Genomic DNA, 26533 nt, shown 5'->3' with positions numbered 1-26533 from the left:
TATTTTTTTTTCAAAATCGCATGGACATAATATGAAAAAATATTGGGCTTAATATTTGAATTCAGTTCTGGGCTGCAGTGCTTTTTCTACAAGTTCTTAAAGTGTACAGTCACTTTTGGGAGCCACTGTATCTTCATATGTATGCTGTAAAGCAGCCCTCTTTAAGTTAGGATAGAGAATAAGTAGTGGCCGAGTACTTAAAACATGGAATACTGAGATTTAAATCTGGGTTTAATTGCAGGGAAATGGGTTGGCTGCATGGCATTTTTTAGAGGTGTTTATCTCCTTTGTAATATGAGTACAAGCCAGTTTCCGTTAGGAAGTCCTCTGCAGGGCAAACCTTTCCGTAGGCAGATAGACCTCGTGTGCTTTTCTAGATTTGAATAATCTAACCTGAAGAGAGTTAATGCATTAAAAATAATAATAAAAAAATGAGTTAATCGCTTTCATGAATGTGGTGTGTATTATAAGCTATATGGAATTTATTAATGCAGTGGTTATTACTCATGCTAACATTACAGTATCATTATAATGGTTATTACTGTTGGTAACATTATTCACTGCCTAGCAATATTTCACTATTTTTGTTAATGAATGGCAGCTTCCTATCTGCACCTGTAAGATGGAACCTCGCAAAGATAAAGCATTTTTATTTCAGACAGCAAATTAGTTTTGGGTATGCCCATAGCACTTACAGCACTAAATTTCTTTCTAATTTTTTCTTTTAGGGTAATTAAATGCACTTGAGAAAAGAAGATACCAATGTAAACAGAAGTAGAGACCAGCAGTGGAATTTTATTTTTGCAACTGTTGGTTGTAGGCATATACTTCCAGTTACAAAAGTGTTCTAAATAGTGCAAATATTCATATTTTCATATTTTTTAAGTTAAACAATAAATTATGTATAAAATGCAAAATCTAACTTTTTACGCATTCCTTTAGTCCTTGCTTTTATTTAGGAAAATCTGGTAATTATTATACAGAATAAAACACGAAAAGTTTAAACTCATCTGTGATAAAAATTGATTGAGATTTTTTGATATAAAAAAAAACGAGAATCATATTTTATTGGCCATACACAAATTGAAGAGCAAAATGTCTGCATTTGTGTACAACTAAAAATAAAATATTATTTAGAAGTATATCTGGTATTTAGAGAGTACGTGAAGCACTTCTATGCAAGTTATGCAATTTATTGTTAAAAATATTTATCATTTTTTTTCTTATAATGGAGATCTTATCCACAGAATTTTATGGAATTCATATTCTAGAAAACATTGACAGTCATGGTCATATTAGCTATCTTGTAATAAATATTATTTGCATTAATTACAAATTAAAAAGATTTAAACTTTAATGAATTTTTTGTACGATTGCCAGAATATAATTGAAGGGCTTGCAGCAAGAAAGGTCCAGCTCCACATTTTAAAATTTTTTGAAAATTCATTTTATAACTTATGTTCTAAATGTTTGTTCTCATTAAAAGTGCTGGTAAAAATGATTTTTTAGGGATACTGCAATGCCTTTTGACTCCAATGCGAAGAATGGTTATTTATTATTTTTTTAAGAAAAAAGACCAAGGAACACAAAATCTACCAAAGAAGCTGGTCCCCTCTTGTTGCAAGCCCTTCAATTCTAAAGTAATAAAATTTTATGAGAATATTAATAACACATTTTTAGACTTTGAAACCGTACAAATTATTTGTGTGAAAACCATAAAACTATTAATAAAATACAATAGTAAAGCACGAAACAATATTATTGAATGACATTTGAGGGGGAATAAACTTAAATATATTCTAATACATTTACTAATTGACCCTTCTGCAAAAACGGAATATGATGTCAAAATTTGCTGATTTTGAAAAGGCTCAATTTTTGTCATATGTGAGTCAAATTTTTTGTTTTTTTATGATGAATTCAACACACGGAATAAAATATACTACCAGCATTCATGTGATTCGAGAAAGTGAACATTTAGTGTATTTAATCCCCCCCTCACAAAAAAAAACTGTTTTGGTAGCAACAGGAATTCCGGTCTTTATTTTCACAATATAAAACAAAAAGGTAAAGTTACACACATTGCCACTTGCAAACTCAACAACAAACCTCTAAGAAAAGAAAATTGTTAAAACTTAAGATGTGATATCCTCCCACCTTAAGTTGTTGGGAAGCAACTTAACCCAGAGAGATATTAAAGTTTTTATAAGTTCAGTTTCTGGGTAGCCTGTATTGTATTGTTTTACTACTTTTAGTTGTAAGCATCTTCATAATTGGGTTGTAAGTCTTCATAATTGTAAGCATCTTCATAATTGGGATAACACATAATAATCCTGGTGGACTACTTGGTCCACCAGGATTTTCTTCATTCACATCTTCAATTCCTCCATTTCTCAAAGGCTTTTCAAAGGCTGCTGAAATTTTGTCCTTTAATGTAAGATAAAAGCAATAAAACACAACATTTTGTTTCAGGGACTAGAACATAGAACTTCAAGGAATGGAATGCACTTCTTGAACTTCAAGGTGTGAAACCTAGTTCTTCACAGATCATATAACATCAGGGAATAAAGCATAGAACTTCAGAAATAAAACAAAGCTCTTCATACAACATAGGATTTCAGGAAACAGAACACAATTCTTCATAAAGTGTTGAATGTTAGAGAATAAAAACATATTCATGGAACATAGACCACCAAGATGTAGAGCATAGTTTTCCGTAGAATGTAGAACTTCACGGAATGAAATATAGTTCATCACAGAACTTAGAACTTCATTTAGTAGAGCATAGAAAGAAAATATGCACAGAAAGAAAGAAATATCTTTATAGAAAGAAACAACTCTTCATAAAACACAGAACTTCATTTAATGGAGCATACTTCTTCATGGAACATAAAGCTTCAAAGCATAGAACATAGCTCTTCATAGAATGTCAAAACATAGATTATACCTCTTCAGAAAACACAGAACTTCATTTAATAGATTATAATTCTTCATAGAATGTAAAACTTCAAAATATAGAACTCAGCTCTTCGGACAGCACAGAACTTCATTTAATTCTTAAATCCTTTTCATGAAAATCTTCAGCAATTTGATACTCTTTTTGAAATTCACTTTGTGTTAACACTGTTAAAATATCGTGAGTGAGTTTGCTGCAAACATTCTCGTTTCAAATAAAAACATTTAATTCAATTTCAAGCACACAAATATCTACATCATGTTCAATACTCAGTTTTTATAATTTATTTAAGTATTACGACAGGGAATAACATTTGGTACCCACATTCTTGTGATTCGGGAAAATGAACATTTGTGTATTTAATCAAAAGAAAAACAAGCTGTTTATAGCAAAAGAAATTCAATTTTATTCTTTTCACAACACAAGTAAAAGTAAGAGTTACACATGTTGCTGCTCGCAAACTCAGTTAAAAGCCACTATAAAAAGAAAATCATTAAAATATGGAGTTAGTTAAAACTTTAGATATGATGGTAAGCTGTAGTAAAAGCAGAACATGGAGAACATGAGTCTTCTCAAAAGACATTCCATCTCTAAAAATAAAAATGAAGTAGGCTTATTTTTGCAATACTTTTGGATTTCAAATTATTTACATTGTTCCACCTAGTGTATCATTAAAAATTTGTTCACATGAATGCTATGAGCATTTGTGCAATTTGAGAAAGTGAACATTTAATGTATTTAATCCAAAGAAAAACAACAGTGTTTACATCAAAAGGAATTTCAATCTTTTATTTTCACAGCATAAAACAAAAAGTTAAAATTACACCCATTGCCACTCATGAACTTGGTAAAAAAAACTACCAGGAAAAGAAAACCATTAAAACATAGAGTTTGTTAAAACTTTTGATGTGACAATAAGTATAGGTACCGAAGGAATGTATAAAAAGTTAGGTTTTGTAATACTTACAAATTTGATCTCTAAATTTAAGAATGCCGAAACATGAATCAGCAGAATTTCTTTATCTTAAGGTTACAAAAAAATTCTGTAGAGGCATTTTAAATGAGTGAAGATTCCTTCTAGAATGCTAGCTGATAAGAGGTGAAAGTACAACTTCTGTCCCATCTTTTAAAGTTTCTACCTTCAAAAGTTAGATAAATTGTATAGATTTTGCTTGGGATTGATAAATTATGTTCACAGAGGTATAAGAAAGTTTGTGAAATGCTTCTGAGCATTATTGTATATTAAGAGTCTTTGAATGGGAAAGAAGTGGTAACTGTAGATTAAAGAAAAAGCAAGGAAAGCATTGAGTATGCTTGTAATCATAGAGTAGGAGATTGACTAAATAGGTAGAGGGCAGTCTTTCTGCTGACTAAAAATGTTAATTTTAAAATTTGCATAAATCACTGGAAGCAACATTTTAAAAAAATTCTTGTGTCCTTAACTTGTTGAAGTGCTATGCAGAAAGACTTAAGAAAGGGATAAATTGTTAAAAGATTTTAATATTCTTGGTAACTGCAATCAGAGAAAAACTATACATAAACTGGGAATTTCTCAAACAGCACTGCACAATTTACTTAAAAAAGAGATAATAATTAAGAGCTAATAAAAATGCAAATGTCTCTAAGAAGTGCAAAAGAGGCAGAAAATCAAGCAGCTTTAAAATTTCTTATTTGGAATGGTTTCAAGCTACAAACCGATAATTTCTAAAGCTTTTCTTTCACTAATTTGCTAAATGCTAGGAGAGGATTTTGCATTTACTGACACATGGCTCAAAAATTGGAGAGAGAGAAATCCAACATTATCCATCAGAATTTGCATGGTGAGCAGAAAGAAGAGGATCATAGCTGATCATGTAGCTGAGAACTGGGTAAAATCATTATAGAAATTTAAAATTTGTTTAAAATATTTTTTATTTTGTTAATAAAAAGTTTCCATTTTGTTAAAAAGCAATCTGGCTCATCAGCTGTTTTCAGATCTAGCATTTGGCTGCATGCAGTTTGAGTTTGAAACCATGGCTTTATATATGACAAGCTGATATGAAACAAATTTTATGGTATAAAATTTTAAATCAAAACACTTTAAATGTTGCAGATGCATTGTAGGTAAGTTATAAATAATAAATGTACCTCAAAAGGTCTAGGTTAGATTTTTGAATGACTATTAATTAGACATATATTTGATCTAAATATGATAGTTTCTTAAATATTGGATGTTGAAAAGTTTAATTTTGCTTATATTTGTATTTCACATGTATTTTGGGAAAAGAGGGTATTTTTTTCCATGATCAAAATGAGTTGACGGTCATGTTGCATTGTGTATGTCCCTTGTAAGATGAAAATTAAATTACCATTTGTGAGAAACTTGGATACTAAAAATTTGGCATCATCAGATTAACTTTTAGTATTTTATGGAATTCCCCCCACTTTTATGTTTATAATAGCTTAGTTTTATTTATGGGATAAAAGTTTAATGTTCTAATTTTTTTATAGATACAGGCTTTATCTAATATTTGTGGGAAACCAATAGAAGTTATCCAAGCTGAAGGTCCTAGTGTAATTGCAGGTGATGAACATGACAGCCCTAGATTAATAATCAGGTGACTATTGTGTATTAATGCATACAAAAGAACGTTTAATTTTTTATTGTGTTTACTTTCATTTCTTAGTATGCATATTTTGTATGCTTATCTACATTATGTTAATGATGAAACAACTTACTAATGGGATCAGAAGTGTTGAGGCAGTTAGCAGGTGATAGTTTTAAGACTTATTTAAGGCAGTAATCTATTCAAATTAATTAAGATTTTATTTTGAGATGTATGTACTTCTCCATCCATATACAAATATTAATCTATACTCTATGCCAATGGTTCCCAACCGTTTACATGTCCCTAAATAAGAGTTTTGTATGAAGAGTACCCCTAATTTCCTTATATGGTCTTGCCATCATACAATATTCGTGCAATGTAGCTTACCACTGTATTATTTTAATACTGTGTAATTACTGAATTGCAATGGATAAGGTGAGAAAGGGTAGTGAAATGAAGATTAATTATTACATTATTTGTTTCAAATAAAATGAGTGATAACACATATTTTAACCAAAACACAATGTAATCAGTCTATTGTAATTATTTTAAATGCCAGTTTTTCTGAAATAGAAATGGAAAAAAAAAAAAAAATCAGTGAATGGAGGAATTTGTGGTGTTGCTATGGAAATGACACAACCAAACAACATGAAATGCTATTTTGCTATGGAAACAGCATGCAGACTTTCAGTTAAAATAATTATCAGAACTGCAGTTGTATGTATCAGTTTTAATATTAGGAAGTGACTGTCATATGTTAGCAGTTCATATAAAATTTACAAAAGAGAATATGAAACCTTTGTTCACAGAGTGGCGAAATGACGCAGCATTTGAGTTTTCTCGTAGAAACATCATCATGTTATGTTTAATAAAGTGCATATTTTTGTAAATGTGGCTTTATCTTACTATGAAACCTCCACATTGATGACTGATGCTGAATGAGTGCATCTTTCTGATCCTTTCGTGGGATTTGGACAGAATATGAAACCAGAACTATATGTCATATAAAATGGATGAAAATACCTCCTTTCATTCCTTCTGATCCATCTCTGTGGTTCGCGATGGTGGAATCTACTTTCAGGTTTCCAAAGGCTATAACAGAGTCCAGAACCAAGTAGAGTCACTGTGCATCAAACCTACCTCCGGACATCGCTATGACCATGAGGGATATCATCATTTCTTCTGATAAATTGGATCCATGTGGGAAACCGAAAAATGAAGTCATTGCTCACTGTGGTGAAAGCAAATCACAGGAAATACGTCTGTTACTTGCCGGTGAACAACTAGGAATCTGAAAGCTGTCTGAACTCTTACATGTTACGAAGTAATGTGTGGAAAATCATAATGTGGCAGACACTCTTGTTTTGGAATTATTTCTGCAGCAACTACCTACGAAAGTGCAGTCCATTTTAGTATCAGTCATCCCTCTAACTATAAAAAAAGGCTGCTGAAATGGATATAAAATAATGGAAGTGTCACATGCTCAGGTAAGCATAGTTTCTGATTCCTGTGTATCATTTAGTGTTACACCGAACTCTGAACTGCTTAAAGAGATAAAATTGCTTCGCAAGGAAGTTACATTTCTGTGATGTTTGACAAGTCATTCTCGTAATTGTAATTTTTGTCATGCTACAAATTGTGTGAAATTCTCTGAAAAAAGTGAATTATGTTGGCACCACCGAAAGCTTGTCTCTAAAGCAAAGAAGTGTACTCTACTGTGCAGTTTTTCAGGGAAATTTCCAAGGCAAGGAGTAGCGGCGACATATGCCTCACCTTTTAATTTTCGTCACCTATTTGTTCATGATTGCAAAACCAATATTTAACTTTTTAATCTGTATAAGTAGTGATTGTTCCTTAATTCCAGCCCTGAGATCTGATAAAATGACTACTATTCAAACTTTTCTAGCAGTAAATGGTACTGAGATAAATATATATAAACAAAAGTTATTATTTTATATGAGGGTTAAGAAAACAGTTTATCTTTTTAAGTGTGCAACGTTCAAAATACTATAATTGGTACAGATTTCCTACATTATTTTAACCTCCAACCAGATCTCAGAATCCACTGTTGAAATGATATTTTCACCAAATTAAATTTTCATGGTATTTTGCATGTTGCTAGTGCATATTCTGTAAAAATCTATATTTTGTAATAATAATTATTCAAAGTTGTTAAATGAATTGCCTCCTGTTGTTCAAGCTCCATGTGCAAACCAAATTGTCAAACATTCAGTTCAGCATCATATTGAAACTTTTGCCCCTTTTGTTTTTGCCAAACCACATTTGCTTGTACTTGATTATTTAAAATTTGCAAAAAATGGATTTTCAGCATATGTTTAGGGCACATTCTCCCATCCAACAACAATTGCTCTTCGCTACTGCACATGGTCCCTAAAAAAGATATGAATGATTGACGTCCTGTTGGTGATTTTAGAACCCTTAATGCTCAGACCAGAAAGGATAAGTATTCAATCCCTAGTACCGTACAAAGTCCGAAATCCGGACGTCCATTATCCAGAATGATCTAAAATCCGGACCTCAAAACCACCACCGTTTTTTCACGTAGGCTTTACACATGCACATTTGATTCCCCCTCCACACATAATAAAACATCTGGAGAGTCCCGATTATTAATTTCACTTTGACACTAAATAAAATACCTTGTTTCTGAAGAAACAATCATTTTAGCATAAATTTTTATGATCAGTAAGTTGGCTCCGTTGCTGCATATCTGCTTGACACATTTCTCAAACCGAAACATTCCACATTGATACATCGTTGGTCTGTGATAACCTGGCGAATCATTATTTATTATACTTTCCTTTCATCACCACATGTTTATCAAAATATGACAACTTGTACCAGCCCTCAATAAGGCTTAAGTATGTGGGAATTTATTTATTCCGAACTCTGATAAGCCTTAAGCATGTGCAAGAAGTAGACATAAGTATAATAAATAACTAAACTAAAACAATTGAGGCTTAATTGTCTCTGCATGATAGAAGCAAGATAAAATTTAATGGAACAACTTGTTAGTCGCTAAGCTCATGATGCATAGCCAAATATGTATAGTGAATGATAGCTAAATTTGATGATGATAGCCGCTAATTTTAAAGGTTTTCGGAAATTTTCCAATTAATGGATTTTGTAAAGAAATGTGGATAAGCGGTAATAAATGAAGATGATATAAAAGCAATTTTTCATTGTGATGACAATGCTTCTCAATCATCAATCAATTAATGAATGGTGAAATTTGTAGTATGGTTCTAGATCCATAAAATACCTCTACCTTTAGTGAAGAAAGTGACAAAGAATTTACTGAAAACGAGAAAATTTTGATTGACAAGTTAGTCGGAATTTTTGAAACAGCAGTTACAAGACTTCAACAATGTAACTGAACAAGAGATTATGTCTGTCTACAGAATTAAAAAGAAAGTATTATCACAAAAAATGAAGCAACTTAAATTGAAAGAAACGTTTAATAAAGTAAACAAATAAATATTAAGCTTTTTTTTTTTTTTTTGTAAATTTTGATATCCTTTAGATCATAAATACTATATTATTTCATAAATGATGATTTCATAATTTTATAATTTCTACATGCCATCTTACTAGATTTAAACTGATGATCTATTATCTGGAAAAATCCCAAATCTGGAATCGCCAAAGTCCCAACAAGTCTGGATTTCAGACTTTGTACTGTATTATTGATTTCACTAGTCAACTCCATGGGTGCAACATATTCTCCGATGTAGATTTAGTCACAACATTTCATCAAATTTCGATTGCTCCTAGTGATGTTCATAAAACTGTGTACACCATTTAGACTTTTCGAGAGCACTCATATGCAATTTGGTTTGTGCAATGCATCAAGCACTTTTCAGAATGTTTATCAATGAAGTGACGAGAGGTTTAAACAGTGTACATGCATTTATTGATGATATTTTGATTGCCTTAAGTGAAGAACATACTGAACATCTATAAGCGCCCTTTATAAGATTAGATCCCTTATGGTTTCGCAGTTGAACCCTTAGTGTGTACATTTGGAGTTCCTACCTTATATTTCTTAGGATTGAAAGTCTCTAATTAAGATATTTCTCCAATTCCAGATCGAGTTGATGCAATTTCAAAATTTCCTAGACCAGCAATGCCTAACACATCTTCACAGATTTCTTGACCTATTCAGTTTTTATTGCAGATTTGTGCCACATGCTGCACACATTCTGTCCCCTTTAATTAAGTTTCTTGAAGGTCATTCTAACAGAAAAGAAATCTTTCTGTTCAACTAAAAGGCTACATACGAAGCAATTTTTTTTAAATACATAATATTTTAATTAAACACACATGATTTTGAGTAAGATGGGATATAAAACTATGAATTTTAATGGGATTTTACAGAAATTTTCATTAATTTTTAAATGAAGGCAATATTTAGAAACGTTTTGTGAAAATTTTCATTTACGCCACATCTCCTATAATAGATTCTAATGAATATATTTCAATAATCCTTACACAGTATATAAATAACATAACTTATCTTTGTTCTACAGCAAAAAGATTTGCTGTACTTATAAAATTTTTTGAAATATTCCAAACTTGGTACGAAAACTCAAAACAAACAAAAAAAAAAAAAAAAATTCCTCTTAAAAATACTATTAATAAATAAATAAATAAGAGGTCAGATTTTGCTACAGAACATAGCTAAAGATGAGTAAAACATTTTGAGAAATGAATGTAATCGCAATCAAAAGTAACAAAAAACACAGTTTCTCAGAAAATGCATTTAAAGATTTTAATACAGCATAAAATTTTTTTAGATACTTTAAACCTTTAAAGCTGACCACATTTATATGTTAGGCCCTGTTTTGCTTCATTTTTAACTAATTTTGACTTTCTTGTAGCTTTTTTCTGCATAAGTTTGTTGCTGGTAGAGATTGATGTTTCGATTTCTGAATTCGTTGTTTGTTTATTCCCATGTAGCTTTCAAAGATAATGGGATTAATTTCTATTTCTAGATACCCGAAAACAGGTAAAAGTCCTAAATATCCTGGATTAAATAATACAGTAATTTGTGCACCTAAAAGCAATGTTTTCAGTTGGACAAAAGTTTCTTTAAGTAAAATAGTCCGCAAAAGGTTATTAAAACACTCATTATTGTTTTGAGTCTTCCAATGTAGGCATTTTATCAGCAAATTCTTTTCACACAGTGAAAGACATGTTGCTTTTACAGCTTTAATATTGTTTAATAATTAGAAAATAGCTAAGACACAATAATACGCCGAACAAATACTAATTCACAAGTCAAACAACAAAAATCAGCGTTATATTTTCAAAATTTCACAGGACTGGTTTTGATGGTTTTACCGAACCACCATCCTCAGCTGCAAAAGCTGGTTCATTTGCGCTTTTGCAGCTGAGTATGGTGGTTCGGTAAAATCATTAAAACTAGTCCTGTGAAAATTTGAAAATACAACGCTGTTTTTTGTTGTTTGACTTCTGAATTAGAAAATAGCTGTTTAAATGTATTGTTTGCATTTTTACGTCCCTTTAAATGCTAATTTCCGGCATCCAAAACTTCACTTTCGGTTTGTTATTTGTACTGTAACTTTGCTTCTAGTTATCATAAAAACAAAAATAAAGCATTTTTGGAAACCTAAATGTGTAGCCTATAAAATAAATAATAATAAAAAAAAATCGAAAATTTTCACCAAATGACGATTTTAGGGTAGGCACATACCTGAAGTCAGTCTTTGGACCAATGCATCTGATGTTGCTATTGTCAGCTCTCTTATGCAAATCCAAAATGGGTAATGGGAGCCGATAGCATTTCTTTCTTTAAAATTGAATAAAAGTCTATGGAAATGGTATACATATGACTGCGAACTTTTGGCAATATATGAATCTATCAGGAAATTTTGGCACACGTTAGAAGGTCACAACTTCGTTATATTTACCGACCAGAAACCACTAACATTTGTTTTCAGACAAAAAGCAGAAAAGCGCTGGCCTCGACAATTGAGACACCTAGATTATATATCTTAATTTTCCACTGATAACAATATTTTAAAGGTAGGGAAAATGTTATTGCTGAGACACTCTCCTGAATAAAAGTAGATTCTGTTTCTCGCTCACCTATTCTGGATTTCGTTAGCCTCAGCACAACTCACAAACAATGAACTTCAACAACTGATAAATTCTAAATCTTTTTTTGAAGCTCTTAAACAGTATTTCCCTCATAAAGATATTTTATCTCTACTGTGACTCTACAACCGATGTTCCTCATTCTTTTATTCCCTTTTCATTTAGATCCATCATGTTCCAAAGTATTCACAACCTTTCCCATCCAAGTATATCTGCCACTTCAAAATTAATATACAAAAGTTGCATTTGGCCTAACATGGATACTTTTATCAAAAACTCCATGAAGACTTGTGAGGAATGTTAACATTCAAAAATATATGGGCATACAAAATCCCCCATTTCGACATTTTTACTTCCTGATGGCAGATTTTTCTTATATTCACATCAATTTATTGGCCCATTACCAATTTCTGAAGGTTATCAATATTGCTTAACCACGATGGACCGAAGTAATTGCTACATCTGATACATCAGCTGAAACAACTTGTAAAGCTCTAATTAGTGGATGGATAGATCATTTTGGATGCCCTTCTACTATCACTACCAGCTGGGTCACAACTTTGAATCACGTCTTTTCAGGGAGTTCATGCACCTGCTAAGCACTCATCCTATTCGTAACACTGCCTATAGGTCTCAAGCCAATGGAATCATTGAATGGTTCCTTCACCAGCTGAAAAATAACATAGAAGTGTGAGAAACCCTTGCTGGACAGAACTGTTACCTCTTATACTTTCAGCCATTCGATCTTCCATCAAAAATGATATCCAAGCAACTTGTTCTGAGTTAGTCTCTGGTATTACCTTAAGGCTACCTTCGGATATCTTGTGCTCAGATCAGCTTTCTTCACCATCCCCGACACCAACATGTGTCAATCGTTTATGATCTATAATGCAATCTGTGATTCCCATTGCAACATAAAAACACTGTTCAGAACCTGTCCACATTAATCCATCCATAAAATCATGTTCTCATGTTTATTTGAGAATTGACTCAGTTAAGCCTCTTAAACAACCATAGTCAGGTCCTCATCCTCTCATTTAGCGACGTGACAAAATTTTTATCATCCCAGTGCACGATAAGAATAAAACTATTTCAATTGATTGACCCAAACATGCATTTTTTATTAGTGATAAAACTTTAGTGCATAACACTAAACCTTCCAGTAAGATTGACACATTGAAGAATACCATGTCAACTATTCTGTAAACTATCCCAAAATCAGGACAGCATGTCAAATTCCCTCATAATTTGTCTACCACCTTCTACATATAACTTGTATAATTTCAGTTATATATACAGTAAGACCCCGCTTAACGCTGTTTCGTTTAGCGCTGTTTCAGTTTAGCGCTCTTTTATTTCAACTTGGGGATTCCACGAAATCGCTCGCAGCATACGGGGATTTCCCGAAATATTATGCAGCGATAGGTTTCAAATACATATCCGAAAGAGTGTACTTGTATTTCTTGTTTGGTGCGGTATTGTACAGACATATTTTGAAGGGGTAAATGTGGAAGATGTCGAAGAAATAATTCAAGAAGCAGCGGTTAGTCTTTCTAATGATGAGCTCAAGGAATTAACTGAACAAGAAGAAAACAAAAATGTTGACAGCAGTGATTCAGAAGAAGAGCAAAAAGAACTTTCGATGGCGTTTGTAAAAAGGAGTTTGTCTACCATAACTGAAATAATGGATCAATTCATTGAAAATCATCCGAATTTTGACAGGAGCTCAAAAGTAAGGCATGGTGTTAGAGATGCTCTATCCGTTTATGAAGAACTTTTAAGAGAACAACGCAAAAGAAAAAGGCAAACAACATTAGATGCTTTTGTCACAAAAAGGCAGAACACTGAAAACGCGGAAGGCTATCTAAATATGACTGACTTAGAATTTTATTTGTTTTTTTTAAGAATATTTGTTTTGTTATTTATATTTTGTTTTATTTTTGCAAGAAATAATAATGTGGTACTAATTTGGGCTTTAAGAAATAAATGTTTGGTTTTATTTTTACATACTTTTTTAATTTAATACCTAACCAATTTCCTAGCCATCTTCCCCTAACCCCAATATTTACATGTAAAGATAGCCTCGTTTAGCGCTGTTTCGCATTACGCTCTACTTTGATGGAACGTTTCCCCCGCGTTAAGCGGGGTCTTACTGTATTTTGTATTTTTCACTCTCCCTCACTGGGCGAAACTGTGGTGTTGCTATGGAAATGAAAGAACCAAATAAGATGAAATGCTATGTTGCTGTGGAAACAATGCATGAACATAAAGTTTAAGCATGAAGTTTTGCACAACAGTTCAGTTTTCTCATTGAAGTGTCATTATGTAATGTTTAGTAAAGTTTATATTTTTATAAGTGTGTCTTTTCCTTGTTATGAAACCTAAACAAATTTATTAACTTTTGATCTCATCGAGGTCTATATTCAAACTCTAAGCACACTTGAAATATTGATGTACTACAGTGAAATATGAAACCCATAATTACTTTAAAGTGAATTATTATATAACTTTGCATATACTAAATTTAAAACAAAAATTAAGACTTGATTTTGAAAGGTTCAGTACATTGGTGCTTTCATTTAATGTATATTGGAGGAAGAAATTTTTTTCATTCTCATTTATTGTTAACATTGCCAAGGGAATGACTTATGGTGACAACCCTCGCACCTTCTGTGCCAGTCATTTTGTAATATGCATGTATTTTATCAGCAGTTACAAAGTATATGGCAGTTAATGCTGCAGAGCAGCATTTGCCATTTGTATGAATTTGGGTTACACCAAATATCTGCATGCATCATTGCTAAAGACACTGCTATACATCATACTAATATAAAATGCTTTTTAATATGTCTTATTAAATAAATGGACTTTTGTGATTGTAAACATTTGTTCACCTTAAATTATAGAAAATAAGTAATTTACATATTTCTGATACTTGAAATAGTTGTTGAATATTTTATGCACAAATTAAGCAACTTTGGACATTAAATGATTAATTAGTACATTATTTATTTCAAATAAATTGAGTGATAGCAGCTATTTTAAACCAAAACATAATGTAACTAATCTACAGTAATTTACATTTGGTACTTTGATTATCAGCCACCTCATGGAATGTCACCAGTCTATTGGTGACTGAAATGACGAAAAACTGATGTTTGGTTTTCTTTATGGCTCACAGAAACTGTTCTGTTTATAAATAATAAGAAGATGCATTTTTTGAAAGAAAAAAGAACAAATCAAAATCTGTAATGTGGACATATTTAAATTTTTGCAGATATTGGGTACTGCTCAGTTAAATACAAAGTGCATCATAAATCCACATGTGCTGTAGTTTGCAGTATGTACATGCATGGATTGTCACACATACATTTCAAAATACATCAGAAACACGGCAAATCTGTTGAATTTTGAAACTGAAGCATGCAGATTACTGAAAAGAGCCCTACTTTATTTTTAAAGTAATCGTACATATGTGAAGTTTATGGCGTGTATAAATTGAAGACCAGTTATGAAAAGGAAATTGCTAGTATTGTAGAGTATGTGTATCTTTCATATAAAGAAGTGAAGTAAAAGTGTTAATAAATTAGTACTTTATATTTCAGGAAAAAATAAAGTAATTATGTAACTTTTCTTTTCAGCTATCATAGACATGTGTATGGTCTTGGAGAGCATTATAACTCTGTTGTGCCTGCAGCCTGTTGATAGTTCTGATCCTCAGCTTCCAAAAAAAAAAAAAAAAAAAAAAAAAGTTCATTTTTGTGTTTTAACTGCATTTACATGTATATCTTATGTGATTTACTCTACTGGATTGTCTGTGATTAAAGATGAATAAAGTTTTTTAGTATAATTTTGGTGTATTTCAGAAATCATAGGTTTTGAATGAATTTCTTTTATAGTGTTAAAAAATGTCTTTCAAAGTATATTTCATAAATCATAGTTATTGAATGAATTTCTTTAAAGTATCAAATATATTGGGGGGGGGAAATGTGATCTTTTCAGGAAGCATATATTATAAATGCCAAAATATACTTGAAGTTATCTTATATAATTGTGGATTAAAAATGGAATAGTATTTAAGTATTTTGGTATGTTTTTCAGACGAGTTCTGAATCAGAATCTTCAGTTCATTTTTCTATCTTCATATTTCTGAACATTTCTCACCCTAAATCATAGAAAGCTAATCATTTTTATATTTCTAATAAATCTCGTGGAAATTAACTACAGTATTTACCTCTTGACTCTTTGTCACTTTAACCTTTTCATGACGGTGCACCTTAAGATGCTCGTGCGGGACGGAAGGAAATCGAATCAATCTTCAGTTCATTTTTCTATCTTCATATTTCTGAACATTTCTCACCCTAAATCATAGAAAGCTAATCATTTTTATATTTCTAATAAATCTCGTGGAAATTAACTACAGTATTTACCTCTTGACTCTTTGTCACTTTAACCTTTTCATGACGGTGCACCTTAAGACGCTCGTGCGGGACGGAAGGAAATCGAAGGCATTCATCGTACAGGATGAAGGTTTTGCGTCGCTAAGCCTAGTTTTATAAAAAAAGTCAGAAAACAAAGTTACGCTTCTAGCATCGTAATTTTTGGTATAATTTTAGATTATTACTTGAGTTCTTACATATGTTAAAATTAGCACTTAATAACGTTTTTTTTCTTTATTTTACATGAAAATATTCATAAAAAAATTGCTTATCTTGTAAAATAATTTTCGGAAGCACTATCCAAATTATTCCAAAGATTTAATTGATAAAATAAATCAATAAAATTTAAAATTAATAAAACAACATAATAAAGACTACAGTAACACGCAACAAAATTTAAAATGAAGACTGAGTGTGGTAAATCTCTAAGCACAGAGAAGTATCACTTTCTAACTCTTAGAAAAAGTATCACTTTTAAACTCTTTAGAAAATGAATCATTACTCTCATTTGTGTTAGTAAATGGTTCACTAACCATACGAGGGTATTCTTCCTCTGATAAATAGCACCTTCCCGCCATAATAGACTGGAGGTGAGGCTTTCCTAAATAAAAAGAGAAGAAACAAAAATATATCTGAAGGCAATGCAAAGCGTAAAAAAACTCCGCGCAGTAACCTTTAAAGACCGTACATAGTAGAGGGAAAAAATAAAATAAAAAAGGGAATTGGATATAAATCAGACACGAGAATGTTTTCATTAGCACGCAGCGATTTAAAGAGCCCACCTCTGTTTAAGCTGTCGTATATTAGCAGTTCGTGTAAACTTTACAAAATAAAAATTCAAATCTTGATTCTCAGAGTGACAAAATGGCACAGCAGTTCAATTTTCTCATTGAAGTGTCATTATGTTATGCTTAGTAAAGTTTATATTTTTATAAATGTGTCTTTTCCTTGTTATGAAACCTCCACAATTTATTAACTTTTGATCTCATCAAGGTCTATATTCAAACTCTAAGCACACTTGAAATATTACTACAGTGAAATATGAAACCCATAGTTACTTTAAAGTGAATTATTATATAACTTTGCATATACTAAATTTAAAACAAAAATTAAGACTTGATTTTGAAAGGTTCAGTACATTGGTGCTCAGTTAAATACAAAGTGCATCATAAATCCATATGTGCTCTAGTTTGCTGTACGTACATGCATGGATTGTCACATATACATTTGAAAATACATCAGAGACAGGGCAAATCTGTTGAATTTTGAAACTGAAGCATGCAGATTATTAAAAAGAGCCCTACTTTATTTTTAAAGTAATCGTACATTTGTGAAGTATAAATTGAAGACCAGTTATGAAAAGGAAATTGCTAGTATTGTAGAGTATGTGTATCTTTCATATAAAGAAGTGAAGTAAACTTATTTTTAATAAGTTAGTACTTTATATTTCAGGAAAAAATAAGGTAATTATGTAACTTTTCTTTTCAGCTATCATAGACATGTGTATGGTCTTGGAGAGCATTATAACTCTGTTGTGCCTGCAGCCTGTTGATAGTTCTGATCCTCAGCTTCCAAAAAGAAAAAAAAGAAAAAAAATGTTCATTTTTGTGTTTTAACTGCATTTACATGTATATCTTATGTGATTTACTCTACTGGATTATCTGTGATTAAAGATGAATAAAGTTTTTGAGTATAATTTCTGTGTATTTCATAAATCATAGGTTTTGAATGAATTTCTTTTATAGTGTTAAAAAATGTCTTTCAAAGTATATTTCATAAATCATAGTTATTGAATGAATTTCTTTAAAGTATCAAATATATTGGGGGGAAATGTGATCTTTTCAGGAAGCATATATTATAAATGCCAAAATATACTTGAAGTTATCTTATAATTGTGGATTAAAAATGGAATAGTATTTAAGTATTTTGGTATGTTTTTCAGACGAGTTCTGAATCAGAATCTTCAGTTCAACATTCTATCTGCATATTTGTGAGCATTTTTCACCCTAAATTATAGAAAGCTAATCATTTTTATATTTCAAATAAATCCCGTGGAAATTAACTACAGTATTCACTTTTTGACTCTTTGTCACTTTATTTAGCTGTTGAATACTTAACTTTAATGTATTCAATTTTATGAAGCCATTGCATTTTAGCCCTTTAAAGGGCACCAGTATATAAAATATACCGTATGTTTGTGAATTTTTAACCTCCTAAAAATGCTAATTTTTCTATTCGAAAAGCTGTAATCGTAAGTTTCCAGTATTTCCTTTTGTTTCTAAATAGCAGCACTACACAATGAATGCTCAATATTTTGCAGTTATGAAATTAATATACGTCGTTCCAAGGTATCATCTTTGAAGATTCATAAATTCTATTGGAGGAGAAGAAAAAAATTCAAAATCTGCAAATATATGACATACATATGCTGAATCTTGTATATTTACTGCATTTCAGTCAGAAGTGATAATTAAAAGAAGATTGTTATGTGATTTTAAGACTGATATATAAAATATACTTGTGCCCATACTGAAAGTATCATGCCAATAGATGGCAGCACTAAGCTTCTCATTTTCAACTCTGTGAGATGATAGTTTCTTTGTAGAGTGTATGATGTAATAATTTTTTTTATGATTAATTTATGAGTTGTTTAGGATTAAATATTATGTTCATGGGGGGCATAGGTAGTTTACTGACCCTGTGCTAGGACTGAATACAAGTATATTAGTTTTGTTTTATTCTTTGTTTATTCCACTCAAGTTTCTTATTCGTCTAGGTTGAGCTAAAATTTTGATTTCAGCACTTCACCCTTTCTCAGGAGAAAAACTCATCGATTTCAAAACTGTCGCCTGGCGTCAAAACGTTACACAATTGTAGGGGTTAAATGTGACATGTTCATGTTTTCCAAAATCCTAAAATGTAGTGAAAATGAAAAGAAGCGATTGACAGCTAATTTGTCATTCAGGGATCATGTCATCTTCACAAAGGCTGTGATAACATCATACAAAGAGAAAGCTCACTTAAAAATATGGGAAATAGAAATGCACTTTAGCTCCATCTCTTAGTGGAATGGAGAAACTGCTGATTTGAAAACATGCTTTAATTCTGTAGCGTATTGTCTTTGTTAATTTCAGATGAGAGACTAGGGAACACAAGAAAAATCCCCCCCCCTGGGTTAGGATACAAATAGGTGGTTTTTGAAATGAATTTTCACAGTTGGTGAAAGGAGGGAAAATATTTCTAAGGCCAGTTTTAGTTGCAAACCAAAATTTATCCAAAAGATGAAAAAGGGCTGAAAATTGAAAAAAGTGCTTTGAGGTGTATCAGATAATAAAATTGTTTAACGGCGTTTCTTCCGGAACAAAATCGTATATTAAAGAAAAATTAAAAAGGGGCTCTAACAGGCTTCTATAGTCGAAAGTGTGTGTTTGTGGGGGGCGATTTTTGGTATCATAGCATGAAGCATGCTCTTTTTTATATATTATCTATCTAAAGCTTAAATGTATAATAACTTCAAAAAATGCAACATACTAAAGTTTTTGTCTTCAGACTTACTTAACTATATTCAAGCACCCATCTATGATCTAAACTATAGATGCACATCAAAAGTACACAAAATTAATTTAAAAAACAAAAATTAACACTTGGCAACTACCTGAAAAACAATATTCTTAGAGGGGCATTGGTATAAAATAGATACTGGCTCTCAAAATTTAGTATTTCGCTCTAGTTTTTTTTTTTTTTTTTTTAAAGTCTCAGTTTTGTGTTCTTAGGGTCCATAAGTTACAATTCGTGCAAAATTTTACCACAGTTTAAATTATTTTGTATACCACCCCTCAAAGGATTAAAAAATTATTGTCCAGTCTTTATGATGTGTTAAAATGTTTGTAGAAAAGTATTTTGAATTTTTTTAATTTCATAAATGGGATCTTGTGAATTCCACTGATTTTTAGAATTTATTTCTCTTCATTGGCAGTAGAAGACAGATCTGATAAAAGATCCAACCTTATTTCATTCTGGCTATTAATGCTTCTTTGGGAAAAGGAAAACTCAAAACTTCCAGTATATTTTCAAATTAATGCTTGACAATTTTTTTTAGTAGTTATAATTGTTCAATGCTGAAGTATACTCTAGTGGCTGATTTATCAGCTAGAGTTATCATGCCTCAAAAAGGGGGCACCTAATTGAAATATTACAAGCACAAGTTCTAGCTACAAAGTCACGGGAGTTGCAGATATGTGCACATTCATTAAATAAAAGGTTGCATCAGTATGCAAATTGACAATTTTTACATACTGCCAGTGATGTCACAAAAGCAGGGAAGTTTCATACAGGTCTGTAGAATCGCAGGAACTGTGGATTTAAGTATTTATGAATTTGATAAGAAAATAACATAGATAAGAAGATTTTTATGTATATACAACTGAAAATAAATTTGTGTCCAGACTGCTGGAAAGTGTATGAACATAATAGAATGTAACAGCAGCATCTAAAAAATTGTAATGCAACTCAGTTAACCTTAGTATGATTGAAAAGCAGCAAATAACGCATATGGTTTTAATTATATTGTTCAGTTTAAAAACTGTAATGAAATTCATCTAAATTACATAAAGAAAAGTGCTGCAATTGAGTCTGACTTATCAGATATCTCTTATTGATATTAAGTGACATTAAAATAGTTGAAAAAGACTTGATTGAATGTTGCTAACATAGTACACTAGAGTTACCTGCTGATGAGTGAGTGACATCTTTGTGGAAGGCTTTAAAATGTGAACTGATCTGCTTTTGGAATAGACATTAAAAAAAAAAAAAAAAAAAAAAAAAAACTTTTACAGTGGCCTCTTCTTTTACAAGAAGTAGAACCCAGCCTGAATTATATGTATCAGGATATTTAACAACTTGACGATTAATGGGCTAAAAAGGAGTGCTTCCATTGTCAAGTAGCACATATTATTAATATGATGTTTTGTAAAATGTGGTGTGTTCATGTCTGATGAAATTTCTTTAAAAGAAAGAAAAAAAAAAAAAAAAAAAAATCTGAAATGTTTCAGATTTTAAATTACGTCCAAAGGAGCGTCTTTTTTACATTTTGTGTGTTACCTTTATTTATGAAATATTTCTTTGCATTTAAACCGTAAAATTCAGTTCAACAGCAATATCGCAAAATAGTTTTAAAATGAGTATATCTTTAGAATTTCCTAAACACAGTCTCGCAGGTTGGAGATAAAATTGTTTTTTCTGTACAACATTGCCATTGCTCGCTTTGAGATCCTTGAATTTGTTAATCAAAAATGCGTTAAAGTTTTACAAAATATGAAATAGATAATAAAGCAAATTCCAGATTTCAAATTTGAGCTTCCAGATGCCCATATTCGCAGGATTACGTTATTCAAAATTTGATGACTCTAGGTACTGTTGTTTTATCACAGTGCGAGGACCATATATACATTTATGCAGGTTTTTCATTATTTAATTTCATTAAATATAATACAGGGCGACAATATTTGGTGGCAACAATTTGAAAAGTGAAACAACGCTTGTGAATCAACGCAAAGTGCCAAAACAAAATTAATAGTCCTCGGCAAATTGCCCCTTTAGACAAAAAAAAGGGCGTTCTACTGGGCTGATTGAGGAAATTCAACATGCGTTTTCCATGTCTCGAATACGCGACTTGGGATATGTATTATACGTAGCGTATTCGGAAAATAAGTACCGTTTCATTCTAGCGCCGTCGCACCGCTGTGGTAAGCGTCCCGCGCATGCGCACTAGTCTTTCTTGTTCACTGACCTTTAATTGTCGCCATTTTGGTTGCTCTATGTTGTGTTTTCAGTTTGCTGTGCACATTCAAAATGTTTAAGACAATTAGTTCTCCCACTGACTGTGAGATTTGTGCCGTGATTAAATTTTTGAACGCGAGGAATGTTAAACCGGCCGAAATTTTATCGTCAAGTTACAGAAGTTTACGGTGAATACGTGATAAGTGATGGAATGGTGAGAAAGTGGGTAAGAATGTTTAATGCTGGTCGAACAAATGTCTGTTATATATGTAACTGTAACTGTATCTATTATTATCTTTAACCATAACTGTAGAATAGTAGATGAGTAATGTAGAATAAACGATGTTTGTGTACATCTTGTAATCATCACTGAGCACGTACCCAACACATATAAAATACAACACATGGCGCAGCCCGTGGTTGATTAAAAAAGAAAATCTTTTTTGAAGAACCATGCAGCCTCGGTAAAGATGTTCTAAACAAAAACATCATGGGAAGTTGTTTACTGTGAAATCGAAACTTATATCGCTGGTAAGTGAGTTGTTTATTTTTATTGGAAGTGGCTAAAAATACGTATATATAAACTATTAAAGTCCTAAATTAAATATGGATGGATTAAAGCCACCAAGTAATCTAAGTTTCGAAGGAAATTTAAGCGAAAATTGGAAGAAATGGAAACAAAAATTCCAAATTTATATGTTAGCGTCTGGTGGTATTACTAAATCACCTGAAATTAAAGTATCTATTTTATTGCATATAATTGGTGAAGAAGCACTTGAAAAATTTAATACTTTTAATTTAAGTGAAGAAGATAAGAAGGATGTTGACAAAGTAATTGAAGCTTTCGAAAATTTTTGCATACCGAAAGCAAACGAAAGTGTTGATAGACATATATTTTTCTGTCGAACACAACATGTAGGTGAATCGTTTGATGATTTCTTAACCGATTTAAAGAAATTAAGTAGCAACTGTGGATTTGCAGAATTAAAAGATAATTTAATAAGGGATAGAATAGTAAGTGGAATTCTAAATAAATATCTCAAAGATAGATTATTAAGGGAAGATCAGTTAACATTGGAGAAATGTATTAAAATGTGTAAAGCTTCTGAATTAGCAGAACTTCAGCTGAAACCTTTAACTGAAGAAAATAAAATAGAAGCTATCAAACGTAATAAATTTAACTAAAGAAAATAAAATAGAAGCTATCAAACGTAATAAATTTCGACCTTCAGAGGAAAAAAGTCAGCCTTGTAAGAAAGACTTTCATGTAAAACAAAAGCAACAAAGTACTAAATCTTCTTCAAACTATCAAGGAAATAAGTACAATAATCCAAAACCATGTAGAAAATGTGGAACTTTTCATAAGTTATACAACTGTCCTGCTTATAATAAGATTTGCTTGTACTGTAGAAAGAAAAGTCACTTTTTTAAAATGTGCACTATTAAAAATGTTAATGTTGTACAGAATAATTTAGAGCATGAGTTACATAATAATGGTAATGAATATATTTTAGGGTCAGTAGAAGATACAAATCCATTTTCTAAAAATAAAACCGAATGGTTTGAAAAACTAAAAGTAAACATATCTAAATATTTATTTGTTAAGTTGGATACTGGAGCTCAGTGTAATGTGCTACCATTGCCTAAATTTAAACAATTAAATTTAAGAGAGAAATGTTTGACTAAATCAAAAGTCACTTTAAATAATTACAATGGTACTACAATTGATGTAGTTGGAAAATGTAAATTATTATGTGAAACATTGAAAGGGGACAAGGATGAAATAGAATTTCAAGTTGTAGCATGTGATAAAACTGTTCCAGTTATTTTAGGTTTACCTACATTGCAAAAATTAAACCTAATACAAAGGATTTGTACAGTAAATCCTGATTCTAATGAAAAGTTACCAGAACTTTTAAAAGGATATCAAGATTTGTTTAAAGGAACTGGAAATTTAAATGGATATACATATCATATTAAATTAAAACCAGGAGCTGTTGGTAAAATAGAACCCTGTAGGAAAATTCCACTTAGCTTATTAAATCCATTAAAAAAGGAATTAGCAAAAATGGAAAAAGATGGTATTATAAAGAAAGTTAACCAACCAACAGAATTCGTGAATTCATTAGTGGTAGTAAGGAAAAAGGATGGAAATTTAAGAGTGTGTTTAGATCCTCAGCACCTTAACCAAAATATACTGAGAGAACATTATCACATACCAACCTTTGAAGAAATTTCATCTCAAATGACAAATGCAAAGGTCTTTAGTATTTTAGATGCAAACAAAGCATTTTGGCAAATTAAACTGTCAGATTCAAGTTGTGAATTTACTACATTTAACACTCCGTTTGGTAGTTCATCACCAGAAGTTTTCCACAGAAGTTTTTCTGAAATTTTTACTGATTTAGAAGGAGTTCAAATATATATAGATGACTTATTAGTTTGGGGTAAAGATAAAAAAGAACATGATTTAAGATTAAAGAAGTTGTTGGACAGAGCCAGAGAAAAGAATGTTAAATTTAATTTAAATAAATGTAAATTTGGGCTGAATGAAGTGAAATATATGGGACATATATTTTCTAAAGATGGTTTAAAACTGGGTGAAGACAAAATTAAGGCTATTCTAGATATAAAACCACCAAAAAATGTGAAAGAATTAGAAACTTTCCTAGGAATGATTACATATGTTTCTAGATTTATACCTAATGTATCAGAATTGACATCATGTTTAAGAGATTTGTTGAAAAAACAAGTTATCTGGAACTGGAATGCAACACATGAAAAAGCATTTAGAAGACTAAAAGATGTCTTGGTAAATAAACCAGTTTTACAGTATTATGATATAAACATGCCAGTAGTTTTATCTGTAGATGCATCTCAAGAAGGACTAGGAGCAGTCTTACTGCAGAATAATTTACCAGTGGCATATGCATCTAAGACATTAACAGATACACAGAAGAATTATGCTCAAATTGAAAAGGAAACTTTAGCTATTGTATTTGCGTGTGAGAAATTTCACCAGTATATATTTGGAAAAAATATTACTGTGGAAAGTGATCATAAACCACTGGAATCAATTTTTAAAAAGCCATTAAATAAATACCCTGTAAGACTACAAAGAATGCGTATAAGATTACAGCCATATCAGTTTGAGATAAAATATAAACCAGGAAAAGAACTTTTTATAGCGGATGCATTATCAAGATCATTCACTGATAAAGGATCTGATTTCTTTGAAGGAGAAATAGAAGCTCATGTTGGATTAGTTGTAGAATGTATACCAATGTCTAATGGTAAAATGGAAGTTTTTCAACTGGAAACAGAAAAAGATGAAGAACTACAAGTTTTAAGAAAATTAATTAAAACTGGCTGGCCAGATGAAAAATGTATGGTTCCAGAACTGGCAAAACCATATTTTAACTTCAGAGAAGAACTATCAGAAGCAAATGGATTAATATTTAAAAATTCCTGTGTTGTTGTACCAAGAAGTTTACGAAAAGATATGTTAAGCAGAATTCATTATGGTCATTTAGGAGTAGTAAAATGCAAGATCAAAGCAAGAGAAATATTATATTGGCCAGGAATGTCCAAAGAAATTGAAGATTTGGTACTGAATTGTCAAACATGTTTAAGTTTACAAAAAGCTAATACTAAAGAACCAATGATATCTAAAGAAATACCTAATGGTCCATGGGAAGTATTGGGAACAGACCTCTTTTACTTTCAAGGAAGGGATTATCTAATAGTTATAGATTATTTTAGCAAATATGTTGAAATTGGACATTTGGAAGATTTGTCAAGTGTAGCAGTGATAAAGCAATTGAAATCAATTTTTGCAAGACATGGTATTCCGAAAATAGTATTGTTGTGGTTTATCTTATTTGAAAAAGTCTAAAAAAAATATCATACCAATTTAACCCCAGAACAGCCGAGAGATGGCAGCACATGATTACAGACCACAAAATTCTATCCCAAGATTCTCAAGGAAAGAGTCAGTCGCCGAACGCGCGCGATTGTGCACGTGTGTAGTTTGGAGGTGAAGATGAAATAAAAATTGTTAAGTTTGAAATGTTGAATCTAATTTGATCTTCCTAAATAATTATCATAGATTCTTAACAATGGTGACCCGGACTTGCAGCAACCAAGCGTTATTGTTTTAAACTAATATTTGCACGGAAAAAAAATTTCTGTTTTTTTTACGTATTATTTGGGACTTAGCCACGTGACTGAAAATGACTGAAGGAACAGCAATAATCGGAGCAGTAAAGATACCTGTGTACAACTTCGCCGATACTGTACTATGGTTCACTATGTGCGAAGCAACATTTGAATTGGGAACACCGAAAGCGATATCGGAGTCTCGCACGAAGTATAATTACATTGTTTCGCACCTGCCCGCCGAAGCCGCATCAATTGTGAGAGATGTGATCAAAGCCCCCAACTCCACGGATCCTTACAATCATATTAAAACTGAGCTAATCAAGCGGTGCGGAGAATCGACGCATCAAGAAATAAAAAAACTCCTCGGCGGCGAACAGTTGGGAGATCGCCGGCCAAGTGAACTCTTACGCATAATGCGACGACGCGCTGAGTCATACAGCGTTTCCGATGAACTAATGCTCGAACTATTT

The 26533-nt window shown here is 31.5% G+C and overlaps 1 protein-coding gene across 3 annotated transcripts in view; it reads left to right on the top strand.

The window, feature by feature from the left end:
- The window catches only part of LOC118203546 (deubiquitinase OTUD6B), a 116577-nt gene extending 98757 nt beyond the window's left edge, over positions 1-17820 (top strand). For all 3 annotated transcript variants that reach the window (XM_085808063.1, XM_085808062.1, XM_085808064.1), the window contains 2 exons: positions 5447-5553; positions 15327-17820. In XM_085808063.1, coding sequence (XP_085664189.1) covers positions 5447-5553; positions 15327-15390 — 171 coding nt within the window. In that variant the 3' untranslated portion in view covers positions 15391-17820. The remainder of the gene's footprint in view (positions 1-5446; positions 5554-15326) is intronic.
- Positions 17821-26533: the final 8713 nt, after the last annotated feature.

The sequence above is a fragment of the Stegodyphus dumicola genome, chromosome X1, assembly GCF_044657685.1.
Source record: "Stegodyphus dumicola isolate Sdum_Otavi_A_Nest chromosome X1, ASM4465768v1".
Lineage (NCBI taxonomy): Eukaryota > Metazoa > Arthropoda > Arachnida > Araneae > Eresidae > Stegodyphus > Stegodyphus dumicola.
Note: the sequence above shows the minus strand (reverse complement) of the source record. Positions and strands in the feature narration are given on the sequence as shown.